Source organism: Aethina tumida, chromosome 4 (assembly GCF_024364675.1).
Source record: "Aethina tumida isolate Nest 87 chromosome 4, icAetTumi1.1, whole genome shotgun sequence".
Taxonomy (NCBI): Eukaryota; Metazoa; Arthropoda; class Insecta; order Coleoptera; family Nitidulidae; genus Aethina; species Aethina tumida.
The window spans coordinates 12,083,090-12,107,450 of NC_065438.1; the positions used below are offsets into that span (position 1 = coordinate 12,083,090).

Here is a 24,361-nt window from a genome sequence, read left to right on the forward strand (position 1 = left end):
TGTTTTGAAAATCATGAACGGATATAGGTAACTAGTCTAATATTGACTATCGTTAATGAACTATTATTTATTTTCGACTGGGATTTTCAACGTTTTGTTTGTAGTTACAACATCTGTTTAAACTAAAGTTGTCTGTATTTATTTAAATGAAAGACAATGCACCCCGTGAGATAAACAACGAAATATAATTGTGATTATTTCAATTATATAAATACACCAGTTTCCTATGGAAAAATTTAATTAAATATAATTAATTGTTATTTTATATTCATTCCTTATTTCTTATAAATAATAAAACACATTATATTATGGTTTATTGTGATACAATAATTATGTTCAACCAATAAATCTACAAGCTGGGACTCTTGAACAACCGAAGTACAATCCAAAAATACAATTAAAAATTACATTATGAGATCTAATAAACTATTTAAATAATTTATTCAAATAAATTGGCATTCATATCACTCCAGCATTTTAAATTTCTAAAACCGGGAATTCGGACGAAACTTCTTTGGAACAGTTGAATCACTGGCAATGTTCATATGGTACGTCAGCAGTTTCTCGGCATCTAAAGTATGACACACCCCTAACGTACAAAGTACATTTTCTTCAGGATCATAATAATGGCATCTTTTAGATATTCTTGTGACGTTACATACTCAAAGATATATATGATTTTATATAATATATATATACAGTTAATTTTTTTTCTTGAATATCCTCATTTTTAGAAATATAATCCTGTAATGGATAATTTAAAATATCGCTCATCTTGAGGGTGGTAACTGAAATATTTTTTAATTCGTACAATAACTCCATGAATTTCCCTTAAAAGTTAGAAATTCTTTATACTAAAGTTATCTGTATTTATCTAAATAAAAGACGATGCACTCTGTAAAATAAATATCGAGAAATAATTGTGCTTATTTCAATTATGTGAATATTTCAGTGTATGTTTTTAAAATTAATATTCGTTCTTATTATTTATATAATTAGATGTCTTCATTAATTATTTTTTGGAAATAATAAAACACATCAAAATTTTATCTTCTTTATTTTTGATACTTTTTACACAATATGTGTGATCAATCAATTATTCTACAAATTGAGACTCATGGACAACCGAAGTACAACCCAAAAATATAATTAAAATTACATTACAGATCTAATAAACTATTTAAATAGTTACTCAAATAAATTGATATTAATATCACTCTAGCACTTCAAATTTTTAAAACCGGGAATTCGGACGAAACCTCTTTGGAACACAGTTGGGTCATCGGCAACGTTCATGTGGTACGTCAGCAGTTTCTCCGCAGCTAAAGGATGCCACACTCCAAATGTACAAGCTACATTTTCTTCTGGATCATAATAATGACATCTTTTAGTCACTCTTGTAGACGGCACATACTCAAACATATCGACAAAGTTGCAGAAAGGCAGAAGAATGCTAAGACCTAAATTAAATATTAATATGGTATCTTTCAATTAATTAAGTGACTTATACCTAAAAATCCTGAAGAAGGTGGGTTTCTTCTGAGACGACTGGGAGAATTCTTTTGTATAAAGTCCCATATACTCCACAAAGATTTGGGATTCATTAAGAAAAATCTAGATTTTATGTTGCGCTTCCTAAACTCCATATAATTCGGAAAAAGATTAAAATCGGGCTTTTGAAGCCAATCTTCGATATTAGATGTATAATTGCTGGGATCCCATGCCACGATGGTTACGTTCTTGTAAAGGGACGAAGTCAGAAATTTAAATTCGGGCTTGGTTACAACTTGGGAGTTTAATATTCTTATTGTAGTTTTAGATCCTACGTCTTCTTCAAAACCCCTCGTTGGAGCATGATTAAATCTCAAAACCAAGTCGTAAGAGTCTAAAATCAATTATTAATTGTATACATATGAATAGAAAATGATGAGAATTAATTACTAATATATGGTCCCAAATTTGATCCTTTTAAGCTTCCAGCACTTGCTATTATTGCACAACTGTTAAATCTTTTGTTCTCGAACAAGCTCCTTTTAGGAATGTAATCCTTTAATGGATGATTTAAAATATCGCTCCTCTTGAGTGTGTTAACTGATATTTTCTTCAATTCGCACATTAACTCGTTAGCCGTTTTGTCCATGAAATTCCCTTAAAAGTTAAAAACACTTGACAGACTCGTACTTAGAAATTGAATCCAAATAACTTGGAGAGAAGAACTTACCTCGTTCACCTTCGAATTGGACATTGTAGGGGTTTTCTAAACCCACCCTAAGGATGTTGCTCTCGTCGGTGAACACTCTTCTTAGTTCTTTTAAAATTTCGGCCTTAAACTCACCGGTTTTTTTATCACAGTCATTTTCCGAGTCGTTTCTCCAACATGAGTATCTTCGGGTGTCTAGCTCAAACTCCTTGGTCTGCAAATTTGGAAATCTAGGCCTACTGTTTTTGATTAATGTCACACTGCTATTTTCTTTCACCGAATGTTTAATTCGGGATTTTACCTCGAGAACTTGTTGAGATTTATTAATAGAGGTGGGTAGATACCCCCTATTGTAATAATAGATCTGTTGGTCGTAAGTAGACGGTGTAGTTTCAGTGCTTTTATCCAAGTAGATCCAGTACTGGGACCACAGCAGGTACATGTAGCCACACATGCCGAAAAATACTAAATTTATAAAGACCCATACTGACACCACCAACGCTCTCATTTTAATTTGTTCTTTCTCTAAAATAATTAAATTTCCATTTTAATTGTGTTTGATTGTGTCATACAATATTTAGTAGACCAAAAAAAAAAAATATTCGAAAAAGACTAAAAGTTTGCACAAAAATATATTACGAAAACTTTGAAACACGGTAGAGAAAAGTTTTGTTTAGGAGTTCCTTTCCTTGGCATGGTATAGGATCATTATAAAAAAATATTAGTAAAATGGACCCTTCTCTATATAGAGACATCATGAGACATGTAATAGAACCCATTGCCAACAATAATTAGACTTATATCTAAAATATTTAACATTTTAAAAAGTTGCTATATCTACTACTACAATTGGGCTATTAATTCTGGACACCACTGTAAGTATAGTAATAAACTAAAACCACAAATTTGCTATTTTCTAGTCGAATAACTCGAATTAAAATGATATGTGATATTCGCCTTCAGTATACCCCAATTACCTAAACAAAATAAAAAAAGTTTCGATATAATATGATAAATTCCGAGTGTATAAAAATATATTAAATTTGAAATTATTAAGTATAGGCAATCCACATTACAACTCACATTAGTCACAAATATAAAAACCGTGATCAATATATGTTGGGTTATGTAAGTTTATTTTTAAAATACAACGAACACGTCACAAAAACACCAGGTATTTAGTTTCTGTTATCAAAAACTGAAGTTACTCACCCGAAAATATCAAAGACTCACTAAATATCACATTTTGTAGGACAAAATTGGTTAGTAAGAGTCGCTCGCCTGCGAGATAGACTGCACCTAGAGCATGCGTGATCCCTTGTAAATATAAACACAGGCGAAGAATATTTTCAAAAACACAAATGCCCAGTTTAATCGAAGAATTCCAAAAAACTTGGCTAACATCTTTAATAGGATTGGGCTTGTTGTGTCTTGGAGTGTTTCTCTTAACATGGAATGAGGTAAAAATGAATAATTGATGTATTTCATTTAAGTTTTATTTTATTGATAAAATCATTAGGGTAGGGCTGTTTATCATGCTCATTCCCTGGATGAGACATTTAACAATGCCATAGCATTAAATCCATATGAACCCATTAGACCGGAACTGGATGATAGGGTTGTGTACATTAGTGCTCCTTTAACCATTGATGAACCATTAACAGAACCTGAATATTCGATATCAATTCAAGCTGTTAAATTGAGGAGGAGGGTGCAAATGTATCAATGGGTTGAAGAAAGAACGTATGTAGAATTTGTCCTAAATTATATGTTTTTAATAGCCTTAATAATTTTAGTAATAAACAGTTTTTTTTTAGTCCAAGGGATGATTTTAATGAGCAAGATAGTATTGCAGCCCAACATTCTTCACATGATTATTATTATGTGACAGAGTGGAGAGATAAGCTAGTTGACAGTAGCACTTTCTATATAAGACATGGCCATCAAAATCCACTGTAAGTTACTCACAGAATTTATAATCCAGAAAGAGGGAACTCATCCTATAAAAATATACAAATACAAGAATTTCATGGAGTGCTTAATATATTAATTTTACAGAGAAATGCCATTAAAATCACATATATATGTAGCACCAACAGTAAAAGTGGGCCCCCTAACACTTGGTTCAGAAATAAAGCAGAAATTTTCGGATTGGATTGAGGTGACCAGCGACGAACGGCCCGAAAGAAAAGATGTAAAACTTCACATGGGAATATACTACCATTGCGACGACGTGTGGAATCCAGAAGTTGGTGATATTAGAGTGCAATTTTATTATGCAGGGTCTTCTGGAGAACCTGTAAATGACTCTCAAAACAGTTAATCATGCAATATTTATCTAAAAGTTAATTTTAGGTTTCAATAATAGCAAAACAAAAAGATGGAAATTTAGTTCCTTATACAACAAGTAAAGGACATGACATTGCTTTGCTGAGACATGGAAATTTAAATATAAACGACATTTTTAATGCTGAACATCATGATGCAAGGCTGGAGACTTGGAAATTGAGAGGCATTGGAACATTTGCTGTATATGCTGGCAGTGTTTGTTTAGCTAGAATTTTAAAGATATTATGTAAGTTCCGCCTAGTTATTACTGTATTACAAGTATAATCATAATTTTATAATGTACTTTTATTTTCAGTATTGAGGCTTCCATTGCTTAGGAGCTTAATATCCAGCGACATGGCATCATTTCAAAGTCTTATTTTGTCAGTTTCAGTATCACTGGTCGTAATAGCGTTTACGTGGATTTTTTACAGACCTATTCTGGGTGCAAGCTTAATTTTGGCTGCATTTAGTCCTTTCTTTTATTGTGCAATGGGCGTGTATAATATGGCACAAAATGGTTACAACACAAGGTGATGGCAGAAATATTTGGAAATTTGATTAAATAATAATGGATGTCATGAAGCTGGCTGAACTATGAAAGAACAAATAATTGAAACTTGTTTTAACAAAATAACCAGTAGGAATAGAAATGCTGCTTATTTATAAACAAAAGCATAAAAATAAAAAGCGATTTCATATATTTTAGCATTTTTTTTTATTATCCAATTTAGGAATACAAGTACAATACAAATGTTTAAACATTAAATTAGGTAACTCTGGAAAAGTGTACTATTATACTATTTAAAACATTATTGTTATGTTATAGTGTACAAATTAATTATTGACTACCAAGTCTGTGAAACAGTTTAAAGGATTTAAATTAAATGAGTAACACCTGAATTAATTTTTGCGATTATTTTTACTAATTTAATTTGATTATCCATTTGGGATGAAGCCTGTTCCAGTTTCTTCTTTTATTTAGTCAATTGAATAATAGTATAGTCCCCTGGATTAAAAATATTGCTTTTTTATAAACAAAAGTATAAAAATAATAAACAATTTCATATTTTTAGCATTTTATTGGTCCTTTTTTGGAATACAGGTACTATACAAATATGTAAAAATAATATTAGGTAACTCTGAAAAATTGTTTGTATTCCAATTAGAAAATAGCTGGAAAAATGTGTTAATTTACAACAAGTTGTATACCTTTTATCTTAAATAGAGTAAAAATTATCCTAGAAAATAGGGCTATAATTTGACCTTAAGGTAATTTGATTCAGTTTAATGATGTAAGGCCTCTGTATATGCACCAATTAGATATATTTGTGGATAATAAATTATGACTTAGTTTAATATGTGTATATGTAATTTGAAGAAAAAAAAACATTTGTTTACATAATATGTACACATGTATGACTCTTATAATGAATAATTCATAATTGACAGTGACTTCATTTGCGAATAACTTACAAAAAAATAATAGTTGACTATCGCAACAAATAAAATGAAATATTTTGCATTATTCAAATTGTTGCGCATTCGGATTAAAAACAAAATATAGATTTTGTTTATTTATTCGAATATTGTTAAATAAATAAAAAAGTAAATATACAGCATGTAAAATATTTGAAATAAAATATAAGAAAAAAAAATATGACTAGGAACATAATTAGAATTGTTACATTCATTGTAATCTCGTCTCACTAGCTCAAACTTAAAATTAAGGTACAATGTGTAAAAAATAAGAAAAAAACCCAATAAATATACCAACAGCCATGAAATTAAAATTCTACCCCAAATAATGTAAAACCTAAATGGCCTAAAACTCGGCCTAAATTATTATGTAATTTTTAAATAATTAAAAATAGCTCCATACAACCAAAATTACGTTAATTTGTCCACTATTTAGGCAATTTTAATGATACATTGTAATTCTAATAATCCCCTAATGTATTTGAATTGATCTTTAAATAGAAAAAAACGTTACTTGTAACGTTTGCAAATAAACGTAATTTTACATTCAATTCCTTAAAATAGAAAATAAACTGTGTGGATAAATATAAATAATCGAACATTATCTTAAAACGGAGTCACCCTTTTCATGTCTATAGCAATATTGTTTACCATAAAGTGCAGAAAGTTTACAGGGTGTCCCTTGACGTGTCATAGCCTGACAATCTGATTTTAACAACCCGTTGGAATATAACGACGGTGTTCTGCTTCCCGATCTGGACCTAGGCGAATAGAACCCATTTCTTGACAATGGTGGTGTCAAATTTCTAAAGCTCTCCCTGTGCTCTGTAAATTGCACTTCTTCATCTTCATCAAAGCTTTTTGTACTTAGGAATGTTGCATTGTTCAATGTGGAATATTCATCTCTGTCAGGAGTATTATTCACAGGAGTTGTGCTTTTATTCTTTTTTGGCCATGATAACGCTGGTTTTATGATTTTCTTGTGATTTAATGCGTATGTAACCGTTGATTGAACTAGAAAATGTCAAGTGTTAGTAGTGTATAATTTTTTTATTTGTCATAGTTACTTAATACAAAAACTCCAATAGCTGCCAACAAACTTATTGGATCCAAGTAGTGTTGTTCACCATAGAAAGCCAACGCGAGATTGAGTGGAGGCAAACTGACAACCGCAATTCGTGTGCTCAGCTTGGCAGTTAAGAAGGCGCAACTCAACATCGCCAGCAACATAAAGCCAAAATGCCAGAGAATGATGTACAAACGTTCAATGGCCAAATCGGTGCCACCTAAAGCGGTGGTTAACCACGACAGCCTTTCCTCTAGGGCTTGCCGAGTACCACCAACCAAAGACACCAAGTTGTGAACTGTCCTGTTGACTTCAGCCAGATTTTTCAACGTCGATTCGTATTGTTTTTTAAATTGTCGGTTTTGCTCCACCATCAAATGTGAAAATTCATCTAAAACATTAATCAATATTATGGTGCTCATATGAATTATACTTATATATTACCTAGCCTGTGAAACACTTCATGGGTTTTAGATTGAATCTTTAACAAGTCTTCTGCTAACTGTTTATGATTATTTTTACTTTCATTATTTTGATTGTCCATTTGGGAAGATGCCTGTTGCAGCTTCTCCTCCATTGATTTAGTCATTTGAATTATTTCATTATGAGTCTCCAGGATTAAACGTTTCTCATCAGCCAAACGTCTAATGTTGTCTTCAATTGCCAATTGCCCTTGGAATTGAGCTTTTCGAATATCTGATTGTTGTTTAGAAAGGGCGTCGTGACCTAAATGGAAACAATATTATTATATATTTGCTTCTAACTTTCATAAATCAATTTATTATATGATTGTTTCAAAATTCTATAATGTATAAAATGAACATTAAATGTTTCTAGTATCAACAGATTTGAATTCAATGAGTGACTGATGTTCATTTCAAAGTTAATTTTCATAAATTTGCCTTTTAAAATATGTCTAATTCCATTGTAATAATTTGAATAAAATAAATGAATTAATTTTCCAGTGTCATCCAAATTAAGCAACTACCAACAACAAAATCTAAACTTGTTATAGGTATTTAAATATAAACACAATTCTAATCAGCTACTCATAATGAAATCAGTAAAAGAATAAGAAGTTACCTTCTGTAAGCTTTTCATATGTAGTTTCTGCCATTTCTCTAAGATTCTCTTGATTGTAAGCAATTTTGCCTAATGTCTGCAATTGATCCTTAGCAGCCTCCATGAGTCTATTAACAGTATTTTCTGCCAAACCTCTAAACTGGCTCTGTCTGATAGTATAACAAACTGCCCTTGCTCTATTACTCATCAAATGGTAGGTGGTCCATGTGTCTGAATCCATATTAGTTGTACACTCCTTTATGCCCATGTCATCAGAGCAAGGAAACATTTGTCTTCCTTCCACATATGACTGACAATTTAATAGGTGAACTGCCATTTTTGCTACATCTTCATCATTCATCTTGTGGCAATCAGTTTTTAATTTTAATACAACCTGAATAAAAAATGTTGATTAGTTGTGCATATTTATATAAGAATTATTTATCTAGGCCAAGATCAAATTATTTTTAGGCTACCTTTTAACTTTTATTACTTTTACTACTAGTTTTTATTAATAATTTTATAAAATGCTTTATTTCTATTATTTCTTGAGTAATAAAAAAGGGGTTGAAATATAAAAATTTGTATTTTATAAAGGTGTAAGATAATAAAAACCAATATATTTTATGAAATATTGAATTTAAAAATAATCTTATTATCAATATTTTGAAGTTGAATACCAAGAAAAAACAATACTTATTATGAAATATATGATTTTAAAAATAATCTTATTAGGTATCTTATCATATAAATATTATAAAATTGAATACAATAAAAAGAAATATTTTTTACAAAATATATGAATTTAAAAATAATTTTAATAAATATATCATTTCAATTTTATAATTAAACAGTTCCTGACTTGTTTTAATCAATGAATAAAACTTTACCCTGTGTTGACAAGAATCCAATTCAGATAGGGCAACTCCTGTAAGTTTAGCAGCTTCACTTATGAATTTTTCATCAACTGTAGACACTTCGTACGGTATTCTTTGATGAAATTCACTCTCACTAATTTCATTTTCACCTTGTTTATATCCAAAATATTCTCCAATATTCTTAACATAATTTTTAATAAATGCATCAGCTATGTGTGGATGCACGAGTAACGCAAATATAAATAAAATTAAGGCCTTCATTAAAATTATAAGCTCGAAGCACTAGAACACTGTTCAAAAACCTATCAGCTGGTAATTTAAAAACCAGTGGTTTTCTTGTCAAACGGCCAGCGACCGTTATCTTTGAGTGCCAACTTAATAGTAAATCAAAGATTTTTCCCGCTAAAATCTGTTCCTGTTCAAATTTTAAACTACAGTAAAAATAACGTTAAAACAAGTAATTATAATTGTTGTTCCACCTGCTTTTTTAGGTTGTGTGTAGTAATAGCCATTGAAAATGTGTTACATAAAACTTTGCACATTCAGTAATGCCAACTGAAATATTGCTAAATACGAGGGTCAATAAAAAAATAAGAATGAAAGTAAGATGTCAAATATTAAATTTTGTGACTATTATACAATTTTCCTTAAATTTACATATTTTATTACTGTTCATAAATTGTCAACATAATTTATTTACATTTAATTATAAATTAAATACATTTATATGATATAAATGATAATAATCTCATTAATCATTGGTAACTTGTATTAAATATATGGGTAATTATTGCACTCTCTGCATTAAATATTCTGATCAGGACTGCCTCAAACATACAAGTATTAAATATCTGAGGCAACAAAACTTCAATTGTACATACATCATTAATATTATATAATTAAAATTATAAAAGGATATCAATTTACATGAATAAAAAAACGTGTATAAATTAATAATTTTTATTAATCAGACTTTTTAGTATAAAAAGAAGTGAAAAATGTGAAATAACGAACTAAGTTTACTCCTTCTTACTATGTTCTGGTTTCTTCAGAGAGAAGTCTAATCTAACATAAATAATAACAATAACAAACAACACAAATAATGCGAGACTTAAGAGAATTGGTTCATGCATTAAGAGAGTGTATTGCCAGTTATAAGTGATTTCAAAATCTTGAATGTGCTGTTCCACCAAATTGGTTTTCTTAAATTTGAGTATGGTCCTTCCAATATTGTCCAAGTATTTATGGGTAACACCATCCTTCAACCTCTCAACTTCATATGGGGTCTTTACCCTGATGTTGCTAACACCAACTGGTAAAACAATGGAGGTTTCCAATTCATCAACATGCATGTCATCAAAAACGTGGTCCAATAATCGCATTTTCAATACATATTCTCCTTTGCTATTCTTGTACAAGTATTGGTAACTTGGGACACTGTAGCCTAAGATGTAAGAACTCTGCCAGCCTCCAAAAAGTGGAAATCTTGGCCTAAGTTCCAATTCAGTCCATTCACTCCTGGTTTTTACTGTTGAGGTAGAAATATTACCATTGCTATCTCTGTAACAATACATATGCATAAATAATGATATTGTTATCAAAACGTGAAAACAAAGTATGTATTAAGTTGAATTCTTGGCATGTAAGTATAAATTTACCTGTAATAAATGCTGTGTGCTGCAGCTGGAAGGATTGTTCTATAAGATTTCACACTGTGGGGACTGCCTGAATCCCTTTGGTAATCATATCTTGAGAATGGACCTTTCAATTTAGCACCACTGTGATAAATTTCAATGTTCTCTTCAACTGCTATGTTGCCCCAGTGGGATATTTCAATAGATCGTTTCAATCTGGTAACTGTCAAAAATGGTGCATTATTCTCATAATGTACAACAATGTCCTCAAGACTGAAGGGTTGTATGTTGTTGAAAGGACCATAAGTAATGGTTGAATCTGATTGAGTTGCTGGCTTCAATTTTGTGTAGTTCTCTATACTTCTTGAACTAAGTGACACTGTGGTTGTCTGCTTAAGAGTTTGGTATGGGGTGTACAAATAAGCACTGCCAAAATATCTCACCAGTTGCTTTTCTTTCTGTAATATGCTGCTGGGATATGGGATAAGGTATTTGGTGAAGATCTGTTCAACAGTGATGGTAGTGGTGCGTCCACTTTCAAGTGGCTGTTTCAATGTAACCAAGTAAAAACTTTTATCACTGTGACCAGATACATCAGTTTTAACTACTTTCAAATCCGCCTTCAACGCATCTTTGGCAGAGATGTACGACAAATTTCCCACAGTGTTGGGTTCCAAAACTACAAGGTAATTGGAAACCTTTTCTTTGCCGGCGTTTTCTATGGTTATAGCGGATGACACTTTTACTAATTGTGATGTTAAATCTATAGATTTTTCCACATTTTTGTTTCTAATTTGATTGTTTATCGGTTCCAATCCGAATGCAGTTGCTGCACACACCAACAAAATCACAAACTTCATCATTTTTAATTTAAAATACTAAAGATTAACCACATCAACACTTCTCCATAACTTCCAAGTCACCAATTATTTGACGTTTTTGCTGCCACCTTACAGAAATCAATGCTAATTAGATTACAGATAATTTTTTTCTGTATCAAATTAAATTCACCAAGGTGGTTTAAATTATAATACAGTATTACCAGAATCATCATACAATATATTTTTTTAAATTAATTTAATATTAAATAAGTGTGTTCTAAATTTATTGACGATAGCACGTATAGATGGCGTGATGGTGCTCAGAATTTTTCCGACTGACATGTTGGAGTTTCTCTACAAATTATTGTAAATTAAATCAAGTTGGTGTGTAAATATACAATAAATGGTGTGGGATTGATTGAATAAATTGTGTCGACTGATTCATGGTAGGTTTTATCAATTGTCATGGCACAGAGGGGTTTGAAAGGGGTGAAACCGGACTCGAACGGTCACGTTATTAAAGTACGAAAAAACAAATTAACAAGAAAATCAGGTAGGAAGCATGCAAGTTGTGCTCAGAATTTTCGTAACCTGTGAGCTTTTATTCTAACATAAACTGTCGACTAGATAAAAAAAGAGTGTTTGGAATTTAATAAATTAATTACTGGGAATTGTTATTATTTATATAAAGAAGCACATATGTAATGAATTTACGACATAAACAATTGCGACTACTAGCTAATAACTTAGGCTTTTATTAGAATAGTTTCTGTTTATTCACTTTTAGATAAAACAATTTACTCTACCGAATAACAGTGTTTACTTAGCCTCTTAAAACTAAAGTTCACTTGTACAAATCAGGTAAACCACAGTGTTTCAGGTGGTAACTAACATTGAGCACTTGCATGCTAGGAAAATAGCAAACAATTGCATGATAAAATGGCAGCATACAATTTATAAGGTACATAACAAGGTGCTATGGTAGACATGGCAAATTCTACATGTTGTTATTGAATTTTTGTCTGTTTGTAGTGCTAAAAATGCTTGCTGTTATGGAGGCCCAGAGTGCTAATTCAAGCAACTCTGCTAGCAATGCTCCACCAACACCCGACAGTACAACTCATGCTCAAGAGTTCATGTCAACTGGCCGCACAGGAAGAAGAAATGCATTACCAGGTAGTCATTTGTATTTACTTCTAGTTCACTTAAAATTAAAAAATTTAACGGTTTTTTAATAACTTAACAGTATTTATGATCTATACTTGAACAAACATAGTAATTGTGTTGATATAATCAAAGTTACTGAGGAAAACATATCATAAATTAGACTATAATTATTTTAATAATATGTTTTACAAGTGTATTGTGATGTCACACAAAGAATGTCAATAACAGTATATAAATATAAATATACATTCTTAAATGAGTCATATTTCTATAAATTTCTTGTATAAACTTTGTGAGATTTTACATGATTTTTGTCATAATTTTTCTCTAGAATTATAATGTCTTTAAAGTTGAATACTAAAACTATGAATCAAATTCTTTAATGGCCATTTCATTCTGATTATTATGAAAGCTCAATAAGGCGTTCAATTTAATAAATCAAAATTAGTCAATACACTCATGTCATCCTACTTTTAATGTGCAATCAAATCTATTTTTAGCACATTTAATTATTCAAAAAATTGAATTTACTATGACAACTGCTTCCTACTATTAAATTCGCAGATAGAATAAGAAATCAATGTCTAGATGTTGTGTTTCACATAACTAATAACAAATTTATGTTAAAAAATTGAAATATTGTCATTGTAGATATATTATGCCAGCACTCTATCCAAGTGACCAGTTCAGACTTGCCATCAAAACTACAGGCATTGTCCACAACGGACAATTCAAATGAGGACCCACACAACAAGCAAGGTACAAGCAATAGCTGAACGCATTTCCATCGATTTGTCTAGATACGTGCGTCATAGTTTACATTTTCTCGATAACAGAAGTTCGAAATCTTTAGCGGCCTAATAATACTCAAACCTATACAAAAATTGACTTTCAAAAATGGGATAGGCCCAGTTTCAAATAACCAAACAAGATAAATATGCAGTGGTTTAGAAATATATTTTTGACGATGCCCTTTACATTATGTAACGTGTAGACTATGGAAATTTTGAGAAGCTTTTTTGGTAGAGTGAAACTGTTAATCTAGTATGTAAAATTTTATTCACATAACTCTGACTTAAAGTGAAATAATATTTATGTTTGATGTATTAAAACATATCTATATTGAAAACTATTACACCTTGCAGCTGAATACTTAATCTTAACTAATTTATTATTTCACCATTCAGTCAGGATTTGTGTATGAGTTCCACTATATTTTTTACGTAGACAAGTTAGTGTATGGCAAGAAATCAAAACAAGAAATGATCCAATACACTAATGTTTCTAAATTTTACCACACTTGTAAGAATCTATTGTATTAACAAATTGATCTGTATTGTTTTACCGTGTAAATTGTAAGTCTTTTTATATGTAGTGCACGATTTTTTCGTTAGTTAACATTAAAGTAAATTTAATTGTTAAAATTAAAGCAATTTCGAAAGAAAAATATGACTAACAATATTTACATTATGTACCTAGAATTATTGAACTGACACGAAATTTCAATCAATTAAATTTACCACAATGTTAATAAAAAAAAAACTCTTTAAACACTTTAATTGAAGAATTTTACCTATTTTACTTCTTTGTTAGGTGTTTATCAGTGTATATTTAATGAATGTACTTTTCATAAAATAACTTGCTCATGCTTAGCATTAGTATGACTGTATGTTACGTATATAAGGTATAAAATTCTGAACAATTAAAGTGTTAGCTCCCTTGGAGAACTGTTTATAAATACGATGCGGACGTGTTCCAAGAATCTCGTATTTATTAGACTGTTCACATACCAAAGTCTATTAATGTATTACTGTATTTACTTAGAGGTGGGTTTAGAAAATTAATACTGTTTTAAGTTAGATATCTGCACATTTTGAAACAGTCTTGCCAATGGACAATTTAGTGAATATGTGCTCGTAAATTGTAGTAAAATGTCATGTAATTCATAAGCATTATCACATTTGGTAAATTGTATTTGCTGAAACTTCGTTTTTGTTTCTGTTCACCTTAAATGTTAACTTTTCTCATAAAGGTCTTCTAATAGTGAATGTACTTTTATATTTTTGATGATTCTTTTCACATTAAATCTCACTCTATTGGAGAAATTCAGCTTGATATACTTATTTGACTTTAATTAATGTTTAAGGAAATAAATAGGCACTCGTCAATGATGATTTTAAATCTAATTAATATTAATTGAATCACACAGCAAATATGTAACCAATCTTTTAGACATCACTTTAATTACATACATTTTACTATGTTTTAAAAAATATGTACAAATAAATAACTCACCTCAATGTATAAAAATAGTATTGGCAATAGATCTGAATGATTAAAATATGTTTCATCAATTGGCCTATTACGTTAATTTGTCAACGAGATTATGTGATATTAATTTATTTGTTAACTTATTATATTTAAAGAAAAAAAAATTAGTACAAAATTAATATTTTAGTAATATGTTTCAATTGAAATTTATTTTAGTTCAATGTGATGTTATTTTTGAACTATTTATTAAAATCTGTGTAAGGAATTGCAAATTCTATTTGCACTAGTCAAATAAAATAAAACGATTGACCATATAAAATGTCAATAAATATATTTGTATAATAGAATCACATAAATTTCAACGGAAGTTTTATTTAATAACAAAAACCACCAATGACATATAGTGCGTAAGTGCAATAATTTCAAAACTTTGTCTACCATTCATGAACATGTTTATAATTCGTGTGTGATGTAACCATGTCCAATAATAATTAGCCAAAGTTTTGGGTTGTTAACTAAAAATCATATGTAATAAAAATTCCAATTACATTTTATCCAGCTCAGTTAAGTATTAAAATCTAGTCCTTTCACAAGGATCAATATTATTTAATAAAAAATATTAAATCCTTGGACGGCCAGTTTAATATTTATTACACACATTTACGGTAAATATTGCTATTTAATAACTATCGTCCACAACAATAGTTACATATATTATCCTCTATTATAGTGATTATGTAAATATGCTCCCTTACAAAGAATAATATTAGCCAGTGAAATAACGTTGGACAGTCAAAATGATAATTTTGTTAATTAGTAACATATTTCTTAATTTCATTATAATGAACCACAAAGATATAACTGCGAATGGTTAAAAAATCTTTGTACTTCAGGTGTTTTGCATTAGTCATAGAAAAGTCCCATTTTATAAAGGTTTTGATTCATTATATGACACTTTTTTGAATAGAAAAGTACTTTCTACATTTGAAATTACTAAATATTTGTATAATATAAAAGTAACAAATTTCGAGATTAATCAGCATATACTTAACGTTACTATAATTTAATTTAATGTGGCGACACAAAGTTATCTATTATAAGAACAAGTGAATTTGTTCCAACGACAATTCTTCATTTCAATACATTTACAACCAACTTATGCCTTTACACTATTATACTACATTAATCACTTAAGTTTCTTTAAGAGTCTCAAGTTAAAGACCAAGATGTTTCCATATTCCATACAAACTGCCTTAAACGGCTCAAATATAAAATAAATTCCTCCAGATTGTTCCCAATATTCCAGTTTATTTTACATGGGCCAATTTTCTCAAATTAAATTCGGGCGACTTCATTTGTGGATCTAATTGCATCGCCTTCCTGTACATTTCTCTGGCTTTGTCGATTTTGCCCCATCTGTGATACAAGACACCCAAATTGGAATGGTACAGTGCATTAGTGGGACTGAAGTTGATGGCTTCCAAAAAGTGACCCTCGGCTTTGTTAAAGTCTTGAAGTTTGCCCAGAGTGTTGGCTATGCTGAAGTGCAATGTAGGCGCCTTGGGATTGTGCATTAGAGCTGTTCTTCCCATTTCCAAAACTTCGTCGTATCGTTCCATTGTGTCCAGAAGTACTAGTGTGTTGCTCCATGCGGCAACGTGGGTGGGTTTATAAAAAGCTGCCATTTCCCATGATTTCAAAGCTTCCTCGTGTTTATGCATATCTAAGTACTGTAAATTGTGTAACATTTAAATAATGTACTTAGAGAGTTTTGTATACTTACTAGATTACCAAGGTTGTAGTAACAGTCAGGGTATTTATTTCTGTGCATGATGGCCATTTTATAACAATGTTCCGCTTCTTCTGTTTGATTTAAATTTGTTAAGACAATGCCAAGGTTCATCCAGGCCGCAGCGAAATTAGGTCTATAAAATTTAATGTGAAATCACTTTGTATGTTACTAAAAACAAATTCTTACCTAACTTTAACAGCCTGTCTTAACAGTTGTTCTGCTTCCTCATAATTGCGGTCTTCCCTTAAGAGATTGGCCAAATTGTTCATGGCTTGTTCATAATTAGGATTCAGTTGTATGGCCTTTCTGTATTCATAAATAGCCAGACCTCTATTTTCTCTATCTGCAGCGATTTTTGCTACGTTATAATGAACTTTAGCATTCAAAGGGCACACATCCAATCCAGAACTGAACAGCCTCTCTTCACTTATCCAATTAGCGTTTCTTAAAATTGTTCTCAAGCCAAATAAAATCAGTAAGCTGTAGAGTATTCCAGTAGCAACCTAAGCAAAGTGACTAATTAAAAGTAATTGGTGTGATTTAATGGAGACTTGCCTCTCTACTGGTCCATTTTTCAATTTTCTTTAAGCCTAAAATAATCAGCAAACAAAATCCAGCACTTGGAAGAAGTAAGGTGCGCTCCGCAATTACAAAACCTACTGTAAAAAATAGGTTTGAGGCTGGTATAAAAGGCATTATTATTAAACTTATTGCCATAATTCTTATGTCACTAAAAAAGGTAGATTTTATGAATATAATCACAAGCTTGAAATAATAAACTTACACCACATCCTTGAGTAACATTTTTCGAAGAAGCGTGTATACAAAATAAATCCCCAAAATCCAGGACATAATTATAAAAACTACTCTATTGTCAGTAATAGATTCAACTAATGGGACACATCCCATAGACCAGTCAAAACACAACCATTGTGGCCATAACAATAATAAAAAGTTAATAAAATAAATATAATTGTAGGTAAGAATCTGAAACAAACAATGTAAGTTCTTAATTGGTTTAATTAATCATTTTTTACCCTTGTCAAAAGACTATCACTATAGGCTGCTGGATTATCGATATTTGTAAAAAGGGGACCCTCAAAATTCATAATTTTCAATCTAAAAAACATGATAACAAGACTACTAATAATTAGAATGCCATTTCTTATTAGAAATTGCGAACTGAGCATTTTCGACCACGGTTTCTTCCTCTTTTTTAAATAAAATATGTCATAGAGAGGACATATTCCCTAAAAATTATACAGAATTATTTTAAATATTCATTATAGACATTTTAACTGAATTATCATCAATTGATAATTAATATACAGTGATGACCAGAGAAACATTACATCTTGTAAAATAAAAGGAATTAATTTATATTTGGACAGTCAGTAAAAAATATAATAATATTATTGTAGGTAATGGCAATAATTATGGCCACTATTGTATTTTGTTTAAAATTTAACTTCAGTAGAATTTTTTTCAATTTAGGTTCAAAATGAATAATTATAGAGAATATAGTGTAGTATTTTATGTGATCATTTTCTAATTAACAATAAATATATATCAATTTTATAAAAATAAATTTGTAATTAATTCAGAAAGTTAAATATAAAATAATTTAAGTATTAATAGAGCAATCTTATTATGAAAAAATGAATATTTTTACATGATTATATAAATATCAATCAAGAACAACTGAGAATATTGTACTCACCACAACTGTAATTGCAGTTTCTTTACACAACACTGCACAAGATAGAAGAAAAATGAGAACCACAAACATCTTCCAAGAATTTTTCCTGGATATAATCTTAGAATAAAGTAACAAAATAGCAAAAAATAATACTGAAGATAAAATATCAGCACGACCAACTAAGCTAGCCACAGCCTCAGTGTGCACTGGATGTACTGTAAATAAAAGACTAGACCAGTAAGCCTCATCCCGGATATCTAAATCAGACTTTCTTTTCTTAAGGAATAATTCAAACACTGGAATGCTTATAATACAAAGTAAACCATATAAAATCACATTGGTTGCATGAAATTGGAATGCATCAAGTCTGTTGTTTGAGTATATAACATTCAATCTAAAAAAAACATTACATACAATTTATGCACCCTGAGGAGAATGGAGGTGTACTTGCCTGTACGAGAGAATTGTTAAAGGTCTGTAAGATTTATGACTACTATTTAATGATATGTCACCACCCCAAAAATCATTTTTAAAAATATTTTCGATTGGGGTGAATGGCATAACATCCTTGTTCTTAACAATTGCTTCAGAATCATCAAATACAAATGAACCCCATAAAGTATTACAGTAACAGAAAAAAGCTGCCACTGATATAGATACATACTTTTGAGATCTCATCTGGAAATAATATGATGTAATTTTGTAATATATTTTATGCAATTAATAACAAACATTTTGTACCATTGTTAATTTTTTACCGTTTTAATCACATCGTATAATTATCAACCATTATAAAAATTTTTATACTAAAACGTTTACAGGACGAGTGATATTTTTAGACTGTGTGTTTTGCACATGTTAAAACTATAAAATTGTGTCCATTTTAATTAATAATAACCGGAATGTTGTAAACAATTTTCCGATTGACAAAGGCGAACATAACCTAAATCAATAATACTGTGACAGTTGCTGTCATAACTAATCATAAAAAATATAATAAAATATTTTTTGAATTGTTGTATTTTAAATAGTATTATTTACTTTAGGTATGTTACATCTTTATTCTATAAAAAATAATTGGGGCTTAAAATTATATGGTGGTTTCAAAGATATTTCCCTAGAGTATACAATTAACCATTAGAAGCTCGATAGAAATGTTGCTACTAGAGTAATTTTATTCGTGATTTACATGTTTTAGTTTTAATAATATACTATTTTTAATTTATAGGTGCATTAAAATTTTATCCATTATCGTGTTGTGATAATATAGGGTGACCCATTAAAAACGCAAATATATAACGTTTATTTATCATAGCAAAACCTCCCAACCTCCTAAATTTTAAGAAATGTGAATGGGACCCATTCCCATTGAAAATTTTCAACTGTTACATATTGCTGTTCAATTTCTGAAAATCAAACTACTCGTTTAGTAAATTATGCTTTTGAAATATCAACAATACATTTGATGAAAGATTCAAAAATTATTTAATTTTACTGCTTTTCAAACTATAATAACTTGCCATACGTTTTAGATGGGCCACCTTCTAGAATTCTTTATTTATTTATTTATTTAGCCTAAATGTGCACAACAATTAATAAAATTACTAGTGCATTAGTTGTTCATCTGCCTTAATACCATAAAATAAGACCCAGAACCTCTAACAATCTAAAAAAGTAATCAGTAATCATCAGTGAACAAATAATATTTTACTTTTACCGCCATGAAAGTCTGTAAAGATAAAAGGGCAAATTTTCCGGCAGTAAACACAGAGGCTCTGTGAGTTCTCATTATCATCATTAGTAAGTATTTTTTCACAGGTTCATCAAATGTTATCCATTCTATTGCGAAAATTTCTCTGCCTAAAGACTCACTAAGTTCTCTTACTTCATCCCCATTATTACAGTAATTATATAACTGATATATCATCAAAGACAAATATAAACTCATGCTTATGAATCCAATATTTGCCGGACTGATCTAAAATATTTTAATATGGAAGTAATAACAAATTTTAAATGATGAACTTACTGAGCTGAGTTGATACAATTGAAAACATATAATAAAAAGACTTGACAAAAATTGCATGAGCATTAGATAGCATATTTCATCTTCAATGTAAATGCACAAATTTAAAATTTCCTGATGATGTTGAACAATTTTTCTGCAATGTTTCTTAAGTTCAACATTAACTTGTCGTGTTAAAAGTGGTACTTTTATACATCCAGCGGGTAAGGTAATGGTTTTCACATCTTCGTGTGAATCCTTTACATTACTACCTTGTTTGGACCTCTCGAGAAGTGTTACAAGCGAAATTTTTAATATCCTAAACTGAGCCTGAATGTGTATCAAAAATCCGCATAAAATTGCATCGGTTGCTCCGATGAAGAGACCGTAAATGTATGTTGAGGCGATTTGATAAGTAAATCCGATTGCATAATACGGTTGTTTATCCTTGTTAAATGGAAACCAAGTTGTGTATGGCATTGTCTTTATGTGTTTTATATAAGTCTCGTTGGTACCATAAATGAACTCCTCCACATCTTCTCCACTGTCCACCATTGCATAAACGCCCCTCAAACCAATGATCATAAAGGCCATAGTGAAAAATATATAAGCCTAGAACAGCAGTTTTTTAAGGACATTAAAGATTTATGATTAAAAGGTGGTTTACTTGGGAATTCGCTCGTTTAACTGCATCGTTAATTAAATGAAACTCCTTGATGCCCCCTCTTGTAATGTTAGGTGCGAACACACCACTTTCGAGGATTTTTATGATTCTTATCAAGCTATTTTTCTTTATTAAAAATAGAGTGACTTTTGCTGAACCTAACAAAAAATTAGACGATTTTTGCAGTGATGTCTGAATAAAAATAACACTGAAGAAACGTTTGCGTTTTACTTACCTAAAATATGCGTTACTCCATAAGATAGCCCAAACGTAATATTATCAACGCTTGGATTAAGAATTAAACATTCGACAAATTCAATGATTAAAAATATGTAAATTGAAAAAGAAATTAATATAAAGGAATAAATTCTGTATAGAAAACGTAAATATTCATTTTCTATTGGTTTCAATGAGATGCCAATTGTTTGTAGGAGCACAATGGGTACTTTGAAATATTCTTTAGGTACCGACACCAATAAATTCTTCTCTGAAGACATTTTTTAAGTGCTCAACATCGTTTTCGACGGTATATTTATATTTTCACATTATTGATTTAAAATCTCTTACAATTAAGTTTGTTATTAAGTAGTTGGAACTTTTAATTGGTTAATTGCTTAATTGTAATATTATGGAGCACAGTTTTTGGTTTGTTTGTTGTTTAGGTGAATATAAAATAAGATAATAATGGAGTAATTTTGTTTTTAATTAACAATTACTATCGAATTTTTTAATATATACACGATAATTATCTCCAAAATATTTTATTTAAATATACTACTATAATAATAAATTTGGTAAAAATATATTTATGTGACAGAAAGGAAAAAAAACTTATTAAGTTTAATACTTTAAGCTCAATAGAGGGAGTAAAAAATAATGGAATATTTTGTTTTTTATTCATAATCACTACTGAATTTTTTACTATAAAATATTTTATTTAGATATTTTTGTAAGGTGTTAAAAAATAAATTTAATGTTTCATACAATTCATTTGAAGATAAACAATATACTTTTAAATCACATTTATTTCTATAATTGTACATCTTTGTTTTGTATAATTAGACAATATAATTTTAAATCAGTATTGTATTATATAAAATAATACTATAAAGTGTACTGAAATTAATTCTAACTAAATATACTTATTATCAACAGTACAGTAGTTACTTTGTACTATAATAATATATTTGGTAAAAATATACTTAAGTGGCAGAAAGGATATTAAAAAAACTTTTATTAAGTTTATTTAATCCCTTAAACCAATTGATAAATGTTATATAAACACTCCACTTTATTAGTAAGGAATCTTATAAAAATATTAGAATTATAAGTCAATATAGTCCATGTGAATATAAAATAATTACATACAACCCAATTGTAAAGTTTAACTTTATAGGGTAACAATATACAATCAAATAAAAAACTAATAACATTATTCAATAATTTACAATATGACCAGTTTGCACTCAAGGAAGTCATATTTAATTATTAACAAATTCTAAATAAGACTTAATGTTCAGGCAACCACTGACGATTTCCCAACTGGTTTTTGAAAAACTTCACTGTACTCTTTATCGGTTCCATATGTGCAATGGTTGAGAAGATGTTTAGAAAATTTGTGCACCCTATCAGAATTAAATGGGCAATGCCTACATTTAAAAACTCCAGCAATAATTTTATCACAATGAATGATCATGTGCTTGAACAAATCATTCTTTCTCTTGGTGAAGTATTCACATTCTGAACAGAAGTAGGAACACAATTCCTGATCATCCTGATGTTTGACTAAGTGTTTGCTCAGGTCTCCCTTTCTTCTTGTGCTGTAAGTGCATTCATTACAGTAGAACAGTTCTACTTCATCAGTTGCTTTATGGCACAACAAATGCTTTGGCAAATCATTCTTTCTTTTTGTTTGGTACGGACAATGGGGACACTTAAATCTTTCAATACCTTAAAATTATACGTAATTAATGTATTGCAACATGTGTCAAAATCATGTTTACCTTTGTCACAGTGTGTCAACATGTGCTTTGGCATATCATTCTTCCGCTTAGTTTCATAGCTGCACAACGAACATTTGTACCTGATAACGTCGTTGTCGTGTACCAATAGATGTTTGGGCAAGTCGTGTTTCCGTTTAGTTTTGTAAGGACATGAAGGACACTCATACCATTTTTGCTTGTTTGGCGGTTCCTCTTCAATCGGTTGTAAACGCTCATCCGAATCCTCGTTACAGTAAACAATTTGTTGATTGTTTCCTTCCTTGGCCGTTTCTAAAGAGTCAGCTTTGCGTTTCATTTTTCGGAATGTTTGATATATTTTTTGGATTGATGTTTAAATGTCAAAATTTTTGAGATAATTTACCAACTTTAGTATTGTAACAAAATGAAAATCACTTGCATAGAAGATTATTTGTTTATACAACAATTAACGCGAAAGTTAAGTAATACGTAACCTTGCAATTTAGGTTAGGTTACAGTGTGTACTCTGTCTTTTACCAATAAATTATTCTTATTTGGCGTGGGGCAGGTTGTACTGTGGGTTGCATATCTATTGTTCACAATTTTTAAATAACGTAAGTACTGTACAAATGAACTTATTTAAAAATTATATTACACATTTGTCCAACAAACAACAAAAGTTACAATATTTTTGCACAAGGTCCGGAAACAGTATATTCTGTGTGTGTATTAATATTTTAAGAATTAGAAGGAATGTAATTTATCACATAATATAATATACATTTAAAAGCGCAGCACTCAAAATTTATATTTTTTTTCAATTTGAAAATCTTTTTTTTTAAATGTCATGTCACCCACACACTCCCACAAGAAATCATACTAGAAATTTTTTTATAGAAAATCTAATTGGAACACTGGATTAAGCACTCTCTGAAATAGGTATATACCAAAATTCATACAAAATTATGCAGAATAGATTTTATATAATAAATTTATTAGTATAATTTCTTCAATTTTCATGTTTTGGGCTAAAAAACGAGATATTTTGTCTATTAGAACATATTTTCATGCATTACAATTGAAAAAATATTTTGTCAAAATAGGACAAAAAACACAAATTATATGAGTGCGTCTTGCTTTCAAATGGGCCACACTGTATACTAAATCAAAATAAATTATTTTGACTATTAATTAAAAAAGTGAAAAACTTTACATTACATTTTCTTTGTCGTCGTGTTTTTAAAATTGATATATTAATATAAAACAAAAGATTTCATATCAAAAAACTTGAATTTTTCTGACATTTTAGCGACATATTCAATTAATATTCCCAT

At 29.8% G+C, this 24,361-nt stretch overlaps 8 protein-coding genes across 8 annotated transcripts; 2 read left to right on the top strand and 6 right to left on the bottom strand.

Annotated features, from left to right (window-relative positions):
• Window positions 1–1,040: 1,040 nt before the first annotated feature.
• Window positions 1,041–3,516, bottom strand: LOC109596155 (beta-galactoside alpha-2,6-sialyltransferase 1). Its single transcript, XM_049965908.1, has 5 exons — window positions 3,413–3,516; window positions 2,222–2,725; window positions 1,942–2,148; window positions 1,511–1,885; window positions 1,041–1,460 (listed from the first exon to the last, which is right to left on the bottom strand). The coding sequence occupies exons 2-5, from the start codon at window positions 2,706–2,708 to the stop codon at window positions 1,219–1,221; spliced, it is 1,311 nt and encodes a 436-aa protein (XP_049821865.1). The 5' UTR covers window positions 2,709–2,725; window positions 3,413–3,516; the 3' UTR covers window positions 1,041–1,218.
• A 10-nt stretch (window positions 3,517–3,526) lies between these two features.
• Window positions 3,527–5,231, top strand: LOC109596156 (transmembrane protein 43 homolog). Its single transcript, XM_020011649.2, has 6 exons — window positions 3,527–3,660; window positions 3,720–3,943; window positions 4,018–4,155; window positions 4,259–4,499; window positions 4,556–4,775; window positions 4,845–5,231. The coding sequence occupies exons 1-6, from the start codon at window positions 3,562–3,564 to the stop codon at window positions 5,063–5,065; spliced, it is 1,143 nt and encodes a 380-aa protein (XP_019867208.2). The 5' UTR covers window positions 3,527–3,561; the 3' UTR covers window positions 5,066–5,231.
• A 359-nt stretch (window positions 5,232–5,590) lies between these two features.
• Window positions 5,591–9,462, bottom strand: LOC109596154 (protein brambleberry). Its single transcript, XM_020011646.2, has 5 exons — window positions 9,026–9,462; window positions 8,157–8,529; window positions 7,518–7,799; window positions 7,075–7,464; window positions 5,591–7,021 (listed from the first exon to the last, which is right to left on the bottom strand). Exons 1-5 carry the CDS (start codon window positions 9,272–9,274, stop codon window positions 6,609–6,611), a joined length of 1,707 nt encoding a protein of 568 aa, XP_019867205.1. The 5' UTR covers window positions 9,275–9,462; the 3' UTR covers window positions 5,591–6,608.
• A 495-nt stretch (window positions 9,463–9,957) lies between these two features.
• On the bottom strand, window positions 9,958–11,560 carry LOC109596153 (dolichyl-diphosphooligosaccharide--protein glycosyltransferase subunit 1). Its single transcript, XM_020011645.2, has 2 exons — window positions 10,672–11,560; window positions 9,958–10,573 (listed from the first exon to the last, which is right to left on the bottom strand). The coding sequence occupies exons 1-2, from the start codon at window positions 11,508–11,510 to the stop codon at window positions 10,033–10,035; spliced, it is 1,380 nt and encodes a 459-aa protein (XP_019867204.2). The 5' UTR covers window positions 11,511–11,560; the 3' UTR covers window positions 9,958–10,032.
• Window positions 11,561–11,780: 220 nt separating this feature from the next.
• On the top strand, window positions 11,781–15,268 carry LOC126265252 (cAMP-dependent protein kinase inhibitor alpha-like). The gene is made up of 3 exons (XM_049965912.1): window positions 11,781–12,021; window positions 12,501–12,644; window positions 13,287–15,268. The coding sequence occupies exons 1-3, from the start codon at window positions 11,934–11,936 to the stop codon at window positions 13,409–13,411; spliced, it is 357 nt and encodes a 118-aa protein (XP_049821869.1). The 5' UTR covers window positions 11,781–11,933; the 3' UTR covers window positions 13,412–15,268.
• On the bottom strand, window positions 15,221–19,315 carry LOC109596164 (protein O-mannosyl-transferase TMTC4-like). The gene is made up of 9 exons (XM_020011656.2): window positions 19,130–19,315; window positions 18,849–19,075; window positions 18,419–18,791; window positions 17,736–17,948; window positions 17,483–17,685; window positions 17,254–17,428; window positions 16,885–17,201; window positions 16,690–16,831; window positions 15,221–16,636 (listed from the first exon to the last, which is right to left on the bottom strand). The coding sequence occupies exons 1-9, from the start codon at window positions 19,139–19,141 to the stop codon at window positions 16,214–16,216; spliced, it is 2,085 nt and encodes a 694-aa protein (XP_019867215.2). The 5' UTR covers window positions 19,142–19,315; the 3' UTR covers window positions 15,221–16,213.
• A 694-nt stretch (window positions 19,316–20,009) lies between these two features.
• Window positions 20,010–21,563, bottom strand: LOC109596130 (odorant receptor 4-like). Its single transcript, XM_049966399.1, has 5 exons — window positions 21,513–21,563; window positions 21,070–21,258; window positions 20,427–21,014; window positions 20,115–20,375; window positions 20,010–20,063 (listed from the first exon to the last, which is right to left on the bottom strand). Exons 1-5 carry the CDS (start codon window positions 21,561–21,563, stop codon window positions 20,010–20,012), a joined length of 1,143 nt encoding a protein of 380 aa, XP_049822356.1.
• Window positions 21,564–22,437: 874 nt separating this feature from the next.
• On the bottom strand, window positions 22,438–23,532 carry LOC109596138 (RE1-silencing transcription factor B). The gene is made up of 2 exons (XM_020011629.2): window positions 23,070–23,532; window positions 22,438–23,016 (listed from the first exon to the last, which is right to left on the bottom strand). Exons 1-2 carry the CDS (start codon window positions 23,362–23,364, stop codon window positions 22,583–22,585), a joined length of 729 nt encoding a protein of 242 aa, XP_019867188.1. The 5' UTR covers window positions 23,365–23,532; the 3' UTR covers window positions 22,438–22,582.
• Window positions 23,533–24,361: the final 829 nt, after the last annotated feature.